Source organism: Heterocephalus glaber, unplaced genomic scaffold (genome assembly GCF_053883595.1).
Source record: "Heterocephalus glaber isolate CG9 unplaced genomic scaffold, H.glaber_assembly_v1.0 deba00001504, whole genome shotgun sequence".
Taxonomy (NCBI): Eukaryota; Metazoa; Chordata; class Mammalia; order Rodentia; family Bathyergidae; genus Heterocephalus; species Heterocephalus glaber.
In genome coordinates, this window is record NW_028258324.1 from 35235418 (window position 1) to 35250470 (window position 15053).

The 15053-nt window shown below is 34.8% G+C and overlaps 2 protein-coding genes across 12 annotated transcripts in view; one reads left to right on the forward strand and one right to left on the reverse strand.

Annotated features, from left to right (window-relative positions):
- The window catches only part of Rsrc1 (arginine and serine rich coiled-coil 1), a 399395-nt gene that overhangs the window by 70414 nt on the left and 313928 nt on the right, over window positions 1-15053 (forward strand). The window lies entirely within an intron of this gene.
- Window positions 4714-4908, reverse strand: LOC101726052 (large ribosomal subunit protein eL39-like). Its single transcript, XM_087186423.1, has one exon. The coding sequence runs from the start codon at window positions 4893-4895 to the stop codon at window positions 4740-4742; it is 156 nt and encodes a 51-aa protein (XP_087042549.1). The 5' UTR covers window positions 4896-4908; the 3' UTR covers window positions 4714-4739.

Sequence of the window (15053 nt, forward strand, 5' to 3'; positions counted from 1 at the left end):
TTCTTCTGGCACCCATGAGGCTCACCTTCTCTGCCCTAGGAGCTTCGAATGGCCGCGGGGAAGCTTCCTTCCGGGTGCTGGGACCAGCTCACCTTCTCTGCCCTAGGATCGTGGGATGGTGGTGGGGGAGCTTCCTTCCAGGTGCTGGGACTGGCTCGATCTGTCTGTTCGTGATAGTGGAGTATTGAAGTCCTCCACTACAATTGTATTAGTGTTTATGTGATTTTTCATGTCCATTAGTATTTGTTTTGTAGGGGCCCAGGATTTAGCTCAGTGGTTTCACCACCTGCTCTGCAAGCACAAGGACCCAAGTTCGATCCTTGGTACCAAAAAAAAAAATTTTGTTTGGATAGTTGGGGGCATTCATATTTGGTACATATATATTTAGGACTGTCATCTCTTCTTGGATTGTTCCCTTCGCAAGATGTAGTGACCATCTTTGTCTGTCTTAATTAGTTTTGGTTTGAAATCTACTTTGTCTGCAAATAAGATTGCTATCCCTGCTTTTTTCTGGGTTTGTGTCACGTGGAGAACTGTTTTCCGTCCTTTTACTTTCAGTCTATGAATTTCTTTTTGAGTTAGATGTGTTTCTTGTACACAGCATATTGCTGGATTTTGCTTCTTAATGCATTCTGTCAGTCTGTTTCTTTTGATTGGTGAATTGAGGCCATTAACATTGAGAGTTATAATGGATAGATATTGATTCATGCTTGTCATGATGTTTTGCTGTTGTTGGCTGTTTTATTTCTTATTTTTTTCCCCCTTTCTCTTTCCTTTCTTAGCTTGCCTGGTGGCTTCCCTCTGTTGGGCCTCATGGAGTTTTGACCTTCATTGTCTTTTTCTAGGATATTGCTTAGAATGGTTTGGAGTGCTAGTTTGGTGTTCATGAAATTTCTCAAGTGTTCTTTTTCGTGGAAGTATCTAATTTCTCCATCAATTTTGAAAGATAATTTTGCAGGACAAAACAGTGTAGGGTTGGAAGTTTTGGGCTTGAAATACTTCACTCCAGGCACACCTTGATTTGAGGGTTTGTGTTGAGAAGTCTTTCGTGATTCTGATGGGCTTTTCTTTGTAGGTGATTTGTTTCTTTTTTCTAACTGCCTGTAGGATTTTGTTCTTCTCTTGGGTTTCTGTGATCTTGACTGTTATATGTCTGTGTGTCTATTTTTTTGATCCTGGCTAGTTGGAGTTCTATATGTCTCACTTATCTGTATATCCAATTCTCCACCTCTATCTGGGAAGTTTTCTACTATTACTTCTGTGAACAGTTTTTTTTTTTTTAATGAGAATTGTTCTTTCTCATCTTTTCTCATGGACTCCTATCAGTCTTATGTTATTCTTCTTTGTATCATCTAGCACCTGCTGGATTGAGTTCTCATGTTCCCTTACTATTTTTAAGAGATCTCTGTTTTCATGGTCCTTAACCACAATCCTGTCTTCCATATCTGATATTCTATCTTCAGATTCCCTTAATCTGCTCTGCCTGCTTTCAATGGAGTTTTTAATCTCCTGAATATCTGTTTGAATCTGTTTCATGGATTCCATTTTTTTCTTATGTTGGGCCATCATGGTTTACATTTCTTTCTTTTACTGGACATTCATGGCTTCCAGCATGTTTCTGAGCTCATCTATTTTTTTTTATCTGTTTCTGTTCCAGAACCTCTAATCATTTCTTTCACTCTGCTCACCATCTCTGTAGTTATCTGGGTGATTATTTCTGCTTTGAATTTTTCTAGAGCCTCATTCATCTGTTTTGTTACTTCCTGTGCTATCAGTTCAGGGTGTCCAGGTGGTTGATTATCAGACTTTTTCACCTCATTTTCCCCAGAATTTGCCTTTTGTGGGGGGAAGTCTGAGTTTGTGTCTTAGTTAAATGTCTTCTTATTTTTGTTTTTGGTACTGTCCTTGGTTTAATTCCTAGGTTGGTACTTTGAAGTTGCTTATTGTAAATATCTTTGTGGATGTATTTAGAACTGTTATGGATGATTGCTTCTCAGAGGTGTCTTCCAGATATAGCTGGTCTTTAGGTTTTGAGTCTCTAATGGGTCTGAGACTGTCTCATTTTCATTATACCAGGAAGGACAACTGATTAGATCAATACCAACACCTTAGCCCAAGTGATACAATCAGTAACACAATAGCATCCCATTCCTCTTAGAAAATGACAGTTTGTGGTAGTTATTAATCTATGACCTTCAACTATGAATTAGATCAAAATCAAGGACCAATCCAACATATGTTTGTAGTGAATAAACTCTTCAATATAACAACTTTACCCTTTGGAATTGGGAGTTAGAAGGAGTTGTGGAGGGAGGGATAGATAGGTAGAAGGATAGGGAAAGGTTAGTAGTGTGGCTATAGGCCACAGGCAAGAGAAGGAAAGAGAAGAAAAGAAAGGTAAAGAAGAAATGTGAATTGGGGCAGAACAGGAACACAAAGGGAGATGAACAATGTGTTACAGTAAGGGTGCAAAGCAGAGAAAGAAAGAAAAGAGGAAAGAAAAAAGAGAAAAATAAAAAATTTAAAAGAGTAGCAAAGAAAAAAACCTTAAAGATAAGAGCAAAAAAAAAAAAACTGGTAATTTTGAAAGTAACAAATGAAACATAAAAATGAAGGGCCTCCTTCAGGGTATGTCTCTGCTGACCCAATAGACAACATAGGCAGCTGTGTGCAGTTATAAGTCAATGAGTCTCAGTAAGCCAGTCACAGACTCGTGAGATTTCGGCAGATTTCTGGCTGCAAGTCCCAAGTTGAGTTCCCTGTCCTGCAGGGTTGGACTCTGCAGGGTTCTACTGCAGATTCCAGCTGACTTTCCCGTGAAGATAGTCCAGGTTCTGATGGGAGGTGATGATCCCTCCAACGTCCCAAGCATGGTGGTCTGGTGTGCCTTTATTGCAGAGATTCTCTTCACTTTTCTAGTGGGCTCCAGTTTTCATCAGGGAGCCTGAGAGAGGCTGTCCCTCTGGTGTTCACTTCTGCAGCTCAGGACAATGGCCTTTATGCTCCCCTGTGCCTCCGTAGTGTTGTTCCAAGTAGCTGTACAGCCAAGAGGCCTGGTTGGGGGGGGGGTTGTTGTTGTTGTTGTTGCAGGTGGTGGTGCGACCATGCTGGAGGCTGGTAGGCGTGCCCGGGGGTCCTCACTGGCTCTGTTTCCAGCTGGGTCTCAGGCTAGGTCTCCTGGTGGAAAGTGGGTGGCAAATGGGCTCCTTTTCATGAGCTGCTCCCTCTGGAGTGGATTAGCTGCTTGTGTTGCCCTTTGACTGGTGAGAGTAGGCCACAGGGCTAGTTTCCCAACTTTCTCATCCTCTCCTCAGCAGAGAAGATATTTACAGGTCGAGGCACCAGAGAAACAGATAATTTTTAATTTAAATATAAATCTAAAGATTCCTTTTGGTTTTATTGTTGACAAAATTCTACAGATGCTATGCGGTCTCTGTTTTAAGTTTATTTTCTTGTTGATATTTTTCTAATGGTACAAAATTATTTTTACTGGATCTTCAAGTTGAATTTAGGAATATATTTATTAAATCACTCTTGAATTGTGCCCGGTAAAGATCTCTAGGAGCAAAAGCAGGAAAGCTATGATTTTTCAATTTTCCATTATCTATTTAAGATATCATATATTGCTTCCTTGCCCTTGTTTCTTCTGATATCAGAACAAAACCTTAAAGACCTAGGGTTTGTTTCTTCTGAAAATTCCCTCTTTCTCTTTTATGGTTTGTGGAAAAAGGAAAGTAGGATACTTTTCAAGTACCCATACTAAATCAAGAAATACACTAACATATACTTTGATGTCTTTCAAATATTCTTTTCTCTTTTTTTGGTGGTGGTGGGGATGCCCGGGATCAAACTCAGGAACTTGCTCTTGTCAGGCAGGCACTGTGCCCTTGAGCTAAATCCCCAGCCCTATTCGTTTCTCTTATACCTGAACATATGTGCAGTACCATACAATAACCAATATGCTGGACAGAACTGAGTTCTACTTTTGCGTAAAATATGATGACCATTGAGATATTTCATGCCTAAAGCATCTCACTTTTCTGATTTCTTTTTTTGTTACCATTAGAACTTTTGCTGGAGAATTAAAATATTGGCACAAAACTTGGACTGGGGATTTAGCTCAGTGGTTCTGCCGCCTGCCTCGAAAGCACAAGGCCCTGAGTTCGATTCCCAGTACCAAAACAAAAGAAAATATTGACACAAATATTTAGAACTTGTTCACAGATTTGGAAGAGCAGGAAGAAAAAATACCAAGTGCTTGGAATCTTATTTAAAGGCAAGCAGATAACAATGTGATTTATAAACTATTCAGTTCTTGCATTTAAGTTGTTTTACATAATTGGATTGAATGAACTCTTGCAGAAGTTACTTGAGCCTTCTTAAAGATAATTTTAAAGTGTATTTTTAGTTAATATCTTAAAACTGAATTATTTAAGTGTCTTGAGATTTTCTTCCAATTTTCTAATCATAAAATTTTCTATAATTAGGGAATATTAAGATTTTCATCCTTTTAGCTTTTGTTTGCTTGAATAAGAAAATCTTTTTTTTTTAAATTTCAAAACATTTATTATTGACTCATTAGTGCGATCACAGAACAGAATTCCTGATTAAGCATGTTCAACTGTCTAGCCAGTGGTGTTTTTTAGGCTTGATAAGGTAATGTAACCTCAACCATGATAAAGAATGTATCATTTTGTGACTCCAGGGAGAGAAATATGCTGGATCTCCTGTTCAATTCTTTACAGTCCCAGCTTGGTCTTCCTCCAGTGTCTCCTCTTGGAATTGTACCTGATTTTATTACCAGTCTTCATCCAAATCCCTTGAGGAATGGGATGATTCTGCTTTTGCTTCTTGGCCAGGAATCGCTTGATTCTGAAAGTCTTGTGAGAAGACATGGTTAGGTTCGGAGGCAAGTGCACACACACAATGGCAGACAGAAGCAGAAGAGAGCAAGAAAATCTTTAGAGGGAAATTTTAACTTAAACTTTAAAATTATTTTTTGGGGAGAGTGGGTTTCATTTTTCTCTTATTTTTGAATGTGAAGTAATTACTAATGTTGATTGCAAATCATAAGTTATCAGAGTTTGAGTGTACAATCATACTTGTTGTTTAAATTGTTCTTGATGCATGAATTCCATGAACACAAAGATTTTCATATACAGATTTAGGTTTTGCACATTATGAAGCATGTTAAAAATAGTTTTTAAATTCCAAAAATAGGATACAAAATAAAAATTCTTAATAGTGTAAATTTATACATATATATGTTATTATGTAAAAAAATTTTGTGGTGTCTTTCATAGGTTAGTGGAATAATATCCACTATTAATTTGGCTAGGAGGGGAAACAGTTAAACTTTTAAGTTACTGGTTTATTTAGTTGATAAGCAATCCCCTCTCTACCTTTCTTCCACACTGACAATGCAGGTATCTGGTTTATTATTCTGTTTTAATTTGAAAAATTGTCATTTTCTCTTACCAAAATTATAATTCCTCTATAAGGAAAGAATTTTACTTTTGAGAAAAATAACTTATTTTTAATAATAGTGATAAGGGGGATGGGAAAAAAAGAAGATCATGATATATCATGTACAGGTACAAATTCCTTATAATGAATGTGATCATTATGTATATCTAAAATGTACTAATAAAATTAATTTAAAAATCAATAGCGATAAATATGGCCAGCTAAGGAACATATTGTTGAGGTAAACATAATTTTGATTTTTTTTTTTGATTGTTTGTTTAATTTTGAGACAGGTTCTCACTATGTAGTTCAGGTTGACCTTGAACTCACTTATGGTGGTCTTGAATCCATGGAGATCCTCCTGCCTCAGCCCTGTGAGTTCTGACATTACAGGAGTATGCCACCATATCTGACATCATTGTGAGTTTTAAAATTATGTTTTTATTTTTAAAATAATGATTTTATTTTTAAAATAATGATTTTAGTGTTAATAAGAACTAACAAGTGTGATCTCATTCTTAATATTGACATCCATGGAAACCTCTTCCAAAGCCTTAAGGTTTAAAATATAATGCTAGTAGCTACCAGCTTCCAAAAAATTTTCATTTGCTGATTTTATTCTTTTACTTATTTGTAATTTAAATGCCTTTATTTAAAGTTTAACATAAGGATATTGTAACGTAAATAGCATAAGATTAGATGGTGTCCAGAACATACAGTCAAGGAGTTAGTCCAATGTAATTGGAGGAATTATTAAATGACACTGACCTCATTTCCTTTAGAACAATGAAAATTAATCGTTTCACATTTTATTAGGCTGATATTCCAGATGTAGTGTACATTTAATTAAGTGTAGTTTCCTTTTAGTTATGGTATGTGTATCTGTTCTCTGTCGCAAATTCTTTCTAGTTTTACAGTTTTCCACATGTTTTCCTTCACCATTTATGATTTTTTTCAAAGAAGAGCTATAAGGATTTAAATCACTTTAGCATGCAGCAAAACAGTTCCCATTCAAACAATAAACGCCGTTTTAAAAAGCCTTTAGATCTTCTGTCACTTCATAAATATAAATGTATAAAAACGTTATGCAGTTGTAGTGCCCACCTGCTAATTAAATGCAGATTTTCTCAAACTTGTTTAAAATCTGCCTATTTATTTCAACTCTGTCTCTGTTCAGAATACATATGGCCCTTGTGAAACTAATTATGCTTATGGAGCAGCTGTTAAATTTAGTGCAACTAATTTTATCCAATATTTTACATTTTAATTGATTACCTGTGAAGAAATTAGCAAATTAACACTTATCGTACAGTAACTGAATGGTCTTTTATGGTTACATTCAGATTTAACAAGTGAACCAGGCACTGATGGAATAAAGACCATTTCTAGAATTTTTAAATAGGAAAGTTATTGGTGAACCCTGATTATCTGGTGTGAAAATTTAGGAAGACTGATGAGCGATGCCAAGCATCTGTGTGTTCTGTATCTTAAACCTGAGAAACAGATTGGAAAGTAATAGCTTTTTCACAGAATTTGGTAACATATGGGCTTATCTGGATCTAAGAAGTCTTTGAAGATCTTTGAACTTGACTAAATGACTTAACCTTTGGCATAGTGGGTGGGTTATATGTTTTTTTTTAGTCGGGGAAGCACCGGCATTCTACATTTTTCTTTTCCTTTTTTCCTTTTCCCAATTCCAACTTTTAATATTTTTTCTTAAAAGAGGAGAGACTGAAGAGATGATTACTAGGAATTTGTAATAATGAGAATTCCAATACTTAGTTAAATGGATCTACTACAACAAAGTAGTGTTAAATCTTGATAATATTTCAGAATTGAGTCTGTGTACTTATTTTCTGTTTTATAGATTTTATTTGAAAGTGATACTGCAATCAGATCTTACTGCCATTGTGTGATAGTTGAAAGGATCTCCACAGACCTGGATTCCGATTTCAGTTTTATTATTCATTTTCTCTGTGACCTCTGAACTTTTCAATTCAGCTTTCTCTAAGTCAAAACAAAACAATGGCCTTCAACAGGAAAAACTCTCCATAACACCAAAAAGAGTTGATAACAACTTATTTGTTTAAATATAGAGAATTAAAGTCACGCGAATACAGCTGGCAATGCTTCTTAATACACAGATTCTTGGAAATTACAAGGGAAAATGTGTGGCTCTGTAAACATACTAAATGAAAGCTATACTAAACTAGCACATTGTTATGCATATTATAGAAAATGACAGATTGGTTTTGGTTTTTATTTACTAGCTTTAAATTTTGTTAACAGTAGTGAAACTTGATGTATATGTCTGGAATTGTGATAAATATTTCAACTGGGCAATATAAATAGGGAATTACATATTAGGAATATACAAACCATTCCTGTTTACAAATGCTTGATCTGCAACCACTAGAGCCTTGACCCTCTGTCCCTAGTGAGGACAGCTTATGTTGGTTTTGCAGTTTAGAATATTTGGCAGCTGTATTGATCTAAACAGATTTCTCTGAGGCAAATAAGGGTCAATAAGTAACCAGAGCTGAAAAACATTTAACTTGCTTAATTCATCTTACTTAAAATTTAGAAGGCCTGTAATTTCTCCAAAGAGATATTTTGTTGGTGGGTGTATTTGAAGTAGTCTTTCATACAAGGTTTCAGGTACATTAGGTTTATGTGGATTGGACTGAAAAACTAGCAAAAAATCATGATTTTGAGGGGGGGTGGGATGGGATGGGGTAATATTGGAGATCAAACTCAGGGCCTTGCGTATGTCAGGCAAACATTTTACTGTTGAGCTATACCCCATATTCATTGTGATTTTTTTGCTAGGCAAGCTTTCTGCCATTAGAGTAATTCCTCAACCCCATTGTGATTTTTATGGTAACTTTCAAATATTGTATTTATAAATAAAGTTTCAAATTATCATGTACTTGAGGTTTATTAATCCAAGACTTTTAGATTTTGTTAAGATATATCCAGAGTGGGCTGGGGATTTAGCTCAGTGGCACCATGCCTGCCTCGCAAACACAAGGTCCTGAGTTGGATCCCCGGTACCAAACAAAAACACAAACAAACAAAAGATAAATCCAGAGTACATTTATTAGATGACTAATTTAGCTCGAGTAATAGTACTCTAGTGTTAATGCCTTATGTTGGAAATGTTTTTAATTTGGCTGATAGAAACACTTTCTCTCCCTGGATGATGTTTAGGAATTTTACTCTTTTCCCTTATATTTTTTTCCCTGGCTCTATGGAATTTTACCTCACATATTTAAAGATAAGAACTTATCAGAAGTTCCCCACTGCAGCTTTTCTGTTTTCCTCTTCCTTATTCCTCCTCTTTGGTATAGAGCTTTCCAAATACTGCTGCCTCGGCCTTCCTTAAGTTCTCTGTTCTCTCCTTAACCTAGCAAATCCACCAGGCTTTAATTTCCCTCCTCATGCTCCATTGCCTGGAAACTTTCTCAAGGCAGTAAGCTGGGGGCATTCCTATGGTTCCTTTGTTTCCTTTGGGTAGCGCGGGATCACCATCCTGTGCTGCCTGTTGTACAGGGTCTGAAATAGTTGTTTCATACATTTTGTCTGCTTGTTTAGTTGTTTCTGGTGGGTTATTTTCATAGTCTTTTAGCCAGAGAGTGAAACTCCAATACTCATTATTTACCTACAATATGTATTATTTTATTTGTACTTTTTCTAGTTTTATTATCTTCACTGACAGCTTATCAACTTTATTAATACTTTTTGAAAAATCAACTGCTGTCTTGATCTTCTGCTTCATTAATTTTTGTTCTTCATTTTCCTTTCATCTATGTTGAATTTCAGTTTTCTGTTATTTTTCTAACTCCTTAAGATAGGTGCTTATATCACTTACTTTTAGCTTTTATTCTTTTCTCGTGTGCAATTAGCTTTGTAAATTTTCCTGAGTTGGGGTTTAGCTATATTGTCATATTTTGCCTTGTATTTAGTTCAGATATTTAAAAAATACCCACTGTGGTTTCTTCCTCATGGATTATATAGATGTATATTATTTAGTTTCCACGCATTTGGAAACTATTCTAGTTGTGCTTTGTTTATTGTTTTCTTAGTTCCGGTGTAGGTAGAATGCTTTCTGTCTTTCAGATATATTGGAGATTATCTTTATGGCCCACCATGTGATTTAAGAAATATTATAGATAAACTTCTTGCCAATGAGTATTCCACATTTTGAGGTATAGCTGTATAGGTGAATTTAAGCATTTGTTCTAAGTCTTCTCTTAATTTTAAAATTTTCTTTTAAAAAGTTGCTTATTTTTCATTTATCAAGATAGCTACAAACACATATATAACCAGAATTCTGCCTTTAAGCTTTATCACCTTCACTTTATTTATTTTCAGGTTCTGTTATTGCGTGTTTACAAATTCAGAATTGTTATATATGTTCTTAATTGACCTTATCATCATGAAGTTTCTTTATTTCGAAGTCTTTATTTTGGAGTCTACTTTATCTGATATTGGGATAGTTTCATCATCTTTCTTTTTGTTATTGCCTGCATATTTTTTCCATACTTACATGGTCAGTCTTTCTTTGTTTTTGTGTTTAAAGTGTTCAGTTTGCATATCATGTACAGGTACAAATTCCCTAAGATGAATGTTATCATTATGTATATCTAAAATGTACCAATAAAATTTTTGAAAGTGTTCATTTTGAAGATTTCCTATAGATTGCTTTTTTCAGTCTGACAATCTTTTTTTATTTCATTTGTATTTAGTTCAGTTATGCTTGGTAATTGCTGATATATTTGGATGTAATCTACCATATTGTTCATTGTTTTTTCCTATTTATCCAATCTATTTTTTTCCTACTCTTTCCTTTTTTGGATGAATTCCATTTAATTATCAGCTCATTAAATTACATTCTCTTAATTATACATTAAGTGATTTACCTAGGAATTGTGGCATTTTCTTGACTTTATCAGCATGTACAGTAACATAAATTGTTAGCATGGTTTTCTGTAGCTTGATTTTTGTTTGTTTGGTACCAGGGATCCAACTCAGGACCTTGTGCTTGTGAGGCAGGTGGCAGAATCACTGAGCTAAATCCCCGGCCCGCTTGATTGTTTTGTTTTTTTTCTGAACCTAGGGCTTTGTGCCATGATTGGTAAGCACTCTGCCACTAACTTGCTTTCCTTTTTAACATTCATTTTTGAAAGAGGGCTTGCTAAATTGCCCAAACTTGTCTTGGACTGGGGATCATCCTGTCTAGCCTACCATGTGGCTAGAATTTTAGCTTTGATTATTGAAAGATAGTTTGGCTGGATATAATATTGCAAACACACATTTTCTCCTCTCAGGGAGCCCCTCTGGAAAATTAAAGCCATTATTTTCTGTATGTTTTGTAGCTGACAAGAGTGTTGGCTGCTTGACTCTTTGTTAATGACTTGATTGAAGTATTCTTTTTTTCCTCAAATGTGTGATAAGTTTATTAGGACATATCTCAGAGATAATTATTATTAGTTTCCCAGTTACACAGTGGACTCTATCTACATGTAGATGCCTTTACTTCTAGGAGTGTTCTTGGATTATGATTGTAATATTCTCCTAAGTTGAATGTTCATTATCTGTCTCTTGTTCCTATTACTTTTTTCTGACCCTTCCTGCCACTCTTTTGGTTTTACTTGGCTTTTTCTCATCACTAGTGTCTGTGTCTCTTATTATATGCTCAGTCATGTTCTCTTTGAGTACCTTGTAATTTAGTGTCATTTCTGAAAGGTTTTCTCTTTAGTTTCTTTCCTAAATCAGTGAGCAGTCATTTCATATCTTTCTGTTGTTTATACACTTCTGCTCTGATTTTCTGTATTGCTTGCTTTTCTGTTTAATTCGTGTTGGAGTGTTATCTTCTAGTCTTTTCTGCTTCATGATTTTTTAATGGGGCATATTTGCATTTTTTCCTGAAAAGTGTTTTATTCTTCATGTTTCTTTTCTTATAGTTGCTTTGACTGGCTGTTGGATTCTTTTTTTGCTCATGATGAATGCATGATTTTCCTGAATCAGCAATTATAGACAATTCTGTGGATGTACTGAAGGTGTTGGGTGGCCTATAAGGTTTCTTAAATGGCACTGTACTATTTAGTAAAGTGGAATTTTCAAAATAAATGGGTGATTTTATAGTAGTAGCTAGGTCTATTTTCAGATCTTTTGATATGATCTTGTTTTTGTAGAGGTGTGAACTTCAGGACTTTTTTTAAAACTAGTTTTTCTTTACCACCAAGCCACCAATGACTACCTCCTTTGCCAAAGTGCATCTCTTTCCTAGAGTATAGGTACTTTAAAAAAATTCTTCTTGTTACGGGCCAGGGATTTAGCCTCAGCGGCACTGTGCCTGTCTCACAAGCACCAGGTCTTGAGTTTGATCCCCAGTACCTGCCCCCCCCCCAAATATTCCCCTTGTCATAGCTTTAATTGAGTTTTGGTAGGGAATAAAATTAAATACTCATGTTCACAGTCTCTTCCTAACATGGAATCCATGTTAGTTTTTATTCAGTATGTAATTATTTCCTTTCATTTTAATTACAGTTTTATTTTATGGTAAATGCAGTCTTTTTAGGACTCAAGAGATTATTTGAAGTATACTAGCTATTTTTTTTGAAAGACACAATATTAGGATATTTGTTTTGATTACATGTGTTGAGAACCTATTAGCCAATTAAGAAAGTTGAGAAATTGGTTTTTGAGGGCAGTAATTCATTTTATGTAGAGATGTTATGGTGATTCTTCTTATTCTGTAGATATTGAAAGCATTTATCTGCTATAATAGGACATCTTGCTGTCCATTTATTGCTTATATATTGTGTGTTCTAGAGTGCCACATTTTTTATCAAATGGTTCTTTGCTTATAATATATCTCCATATTGGCTTTGTACTCTAGAGACTTCTAGAGTGATTTATCAGAAAGATATTTAAGGAACCAGGGACAGATAACATCTTAAATTTTAATATAGTTTGTTTGGCCTTTTTTGTTTGGAAATCTTTTTAGTCTGTTTTTTTTTTTTCTTTTTCCTGAAGGGGACCCTTCAAATTTGTGATTAAAGCTACTTAATGAGGTAAATTGCATTGTTCATATATCTAGGGTATGAGTCTTATTCAAAATTGTGTAAACTGATTCTTATGACAACTAAAAAATCAGTAGTTAACTCACTATGTATCTGTGCTTATTTTATAGTCCTTTTTAACAGCCTTTAATACCTTTTGTTTTGCCCATTTTTGCATTTGCAGTCTTTTCTCCCATGTATGTTCTCGAGTCACATTTTGCTACTTGCACCCTTTTAGGAAGATTAAGAGGCCTACAGTGTAAAGATTAAAATAATGAACATTAAGCCATGCGGGGAGGGTTAGTATTTTATATTGTATATTTTGATATTTTAAAGTCTATTACTTTATGTTTGATGCTATAGGTGACTTGACCTATAAATCTGCTACTGTACTGCTCTTCTAGTTTATTGAACTATACTAGCATCATTTGTAGGAGACTATTCTAGAATGACATGGATTACTTATGAGAAGACACAGGGCAAATAATGAGCAATGATATGAGATGATAATCTTATTGTGACTTGATTTTCATTTCCTTGATGTCTCATGGTATTGAGCATATTTGATACTTGTTGGTCATTTGCTTGTCTTCTTTTGAGAAGTATCCAGAGCATTTGCTCATTTGGTTTTTATGAAGGTTTTTGAATTCTTTATTCTGGATATTAATTTTTGTCAGAGTTGGCAAATATTTTCTTCCATTCTCTAGCTTGTGTTTTCACTTTGAAGATTTTTGTTGTTGTTGCTGCTGTGTGGGTTTTTAGTTTGATGGAATCCCGTTGTCTGTTGGTGTATTTATTTCTTGCACTTTTGATGTCATATCCAAAGAAATAATTCCCTATGCCTCTTGTCATAAAGTGTTTCCACTATATATTTTTATCTAGTAGTTTCAGGTCTTACATTTTAGTCTTTGATTTATTTTGAGTTGAATTTTGTACAGGGTGAAAGGCAGTGATCCTGTTTCAGTCTTTTGCATATTCAGTTTCCATGTTTATTGAAGAGGCTGCCTTGTCTCCAATGAATTTTTTGTGCCTTTGTTCAGAACCATTTGGCTATAGATGGGGTATATTTCTGAGATCTCTAGTCTGTTCCATTGGTCTGTGTATATTTTTATGCCAGTTTCTTGCTGTTTTGGTTACTTTGGCTCTGTAGAACATCTAGATATCAGGTATTATGATGCTTCCAGTATTTTTTAATTGAAAATTGCTTTTGCTATTTAATATTTTTTGTGCTTCCCTATAAACTTTAGGATTGTTTTTCTAACTTTGTTAAGAATGTTAGTGGTGTTTTGATGGAAATTGCATTGGGATCTATATATTGCTTTGGGAACTATAGATATTTTAGCAATATTAAGTCTTTCAATCCTTAAACATGTGAGGTCTTTGCATTTTTTTGAGTCTTCCCTAATTTCTTTCAATGATTTTTTTTTGTACCAGGGATCAAACTCAGGACCTTGCACTTGCAAGGCAGGTGGCCATACCACTGAGCTAAATCCCCAGCCTTTCAATGATGTTTTGTAGTTTTTATTGTAAAGGTCTTTCACTTCCTTGGCTAAATTTATTTCTAGGTTTTTTGGGTAACTGTTGTTAACCTGATTACTTTCATGATTTCTTTCTCAGAAACCTCATTATTGGGTATTAAATATACTACTGAGTTTTATATATTGATTTCATATCCTCCAACATTACTGAATGGATTCATTAATTTTAATAGTTTTTTGGTAGAGACCTTATGTTTCTGTCATCACAGATAGGAGTACTTAGACTTTTTTCCCTTTGTATATGTATGCCTTTTAGTATTTCTTTCTCTTGCCTGATTGTATTGGCTAAGATTTCTAGTACTGTGTTGAATGAGATCAGTGAGAGTGGACATCTTGTCTTCTTATTCCAGATGTTAGAGGAATCATTTTGAGCCTCTCCCCATTTGGTATGATGTAAATTGTGGGAATATAACTAATATAATATAATATAATATTGTTTTTATCCAAAAGGGATGTTGAATTTTATCAAATGCTTTTTCTCTAACTATTGAGATGATCATATGATTTTTATTCTTCATTTTGTTGATTTGATATCTTCATTGATTTCCACACATTGAACCATCCTCACATACCTGGGAAAAATGTAACCTGATTATGTGAATGATCTTTCAAATGTGCTGTTGGATTCAATTTCTTAGTATTTTGTTGAAAAATTTTATGTTTATGTTCATTAAAGATGTTTTTCTACAGTTTTCTTAGTTATATCCTCATCTGGTTTCAGTATCAGGGTAAGGCTGGCCTTGGAGAATGAGTTTGGAAGGCTGTCTTCCCTTTCAGTTCTTTGGAATAGTGTGAGAAGAATTGGCACCATTTCTTCCTCAGAAGTTAATGCAGAATGCAGCAGTGAAGCTACCTAGTCCTGAACTTTTCTTTGTTGGGAGAGTTTATTTCTGATTTAGTGTCACTCCTTGTTATTAATCTGTTTGGGTTTTCTACATCTCTGGGGTTTAGTTTTGGTAGTCTAGAAATTTATCCACATCCG

Coding starts and splice junctions, on each gene's coding strand:
- LOC101726052 (XM_087186423.1), bottom strand. CDS start 4,895: ATGTCTTCTCACAAGACTTTCAGAATCAAGCGATTCCTGGCCAAGAAG.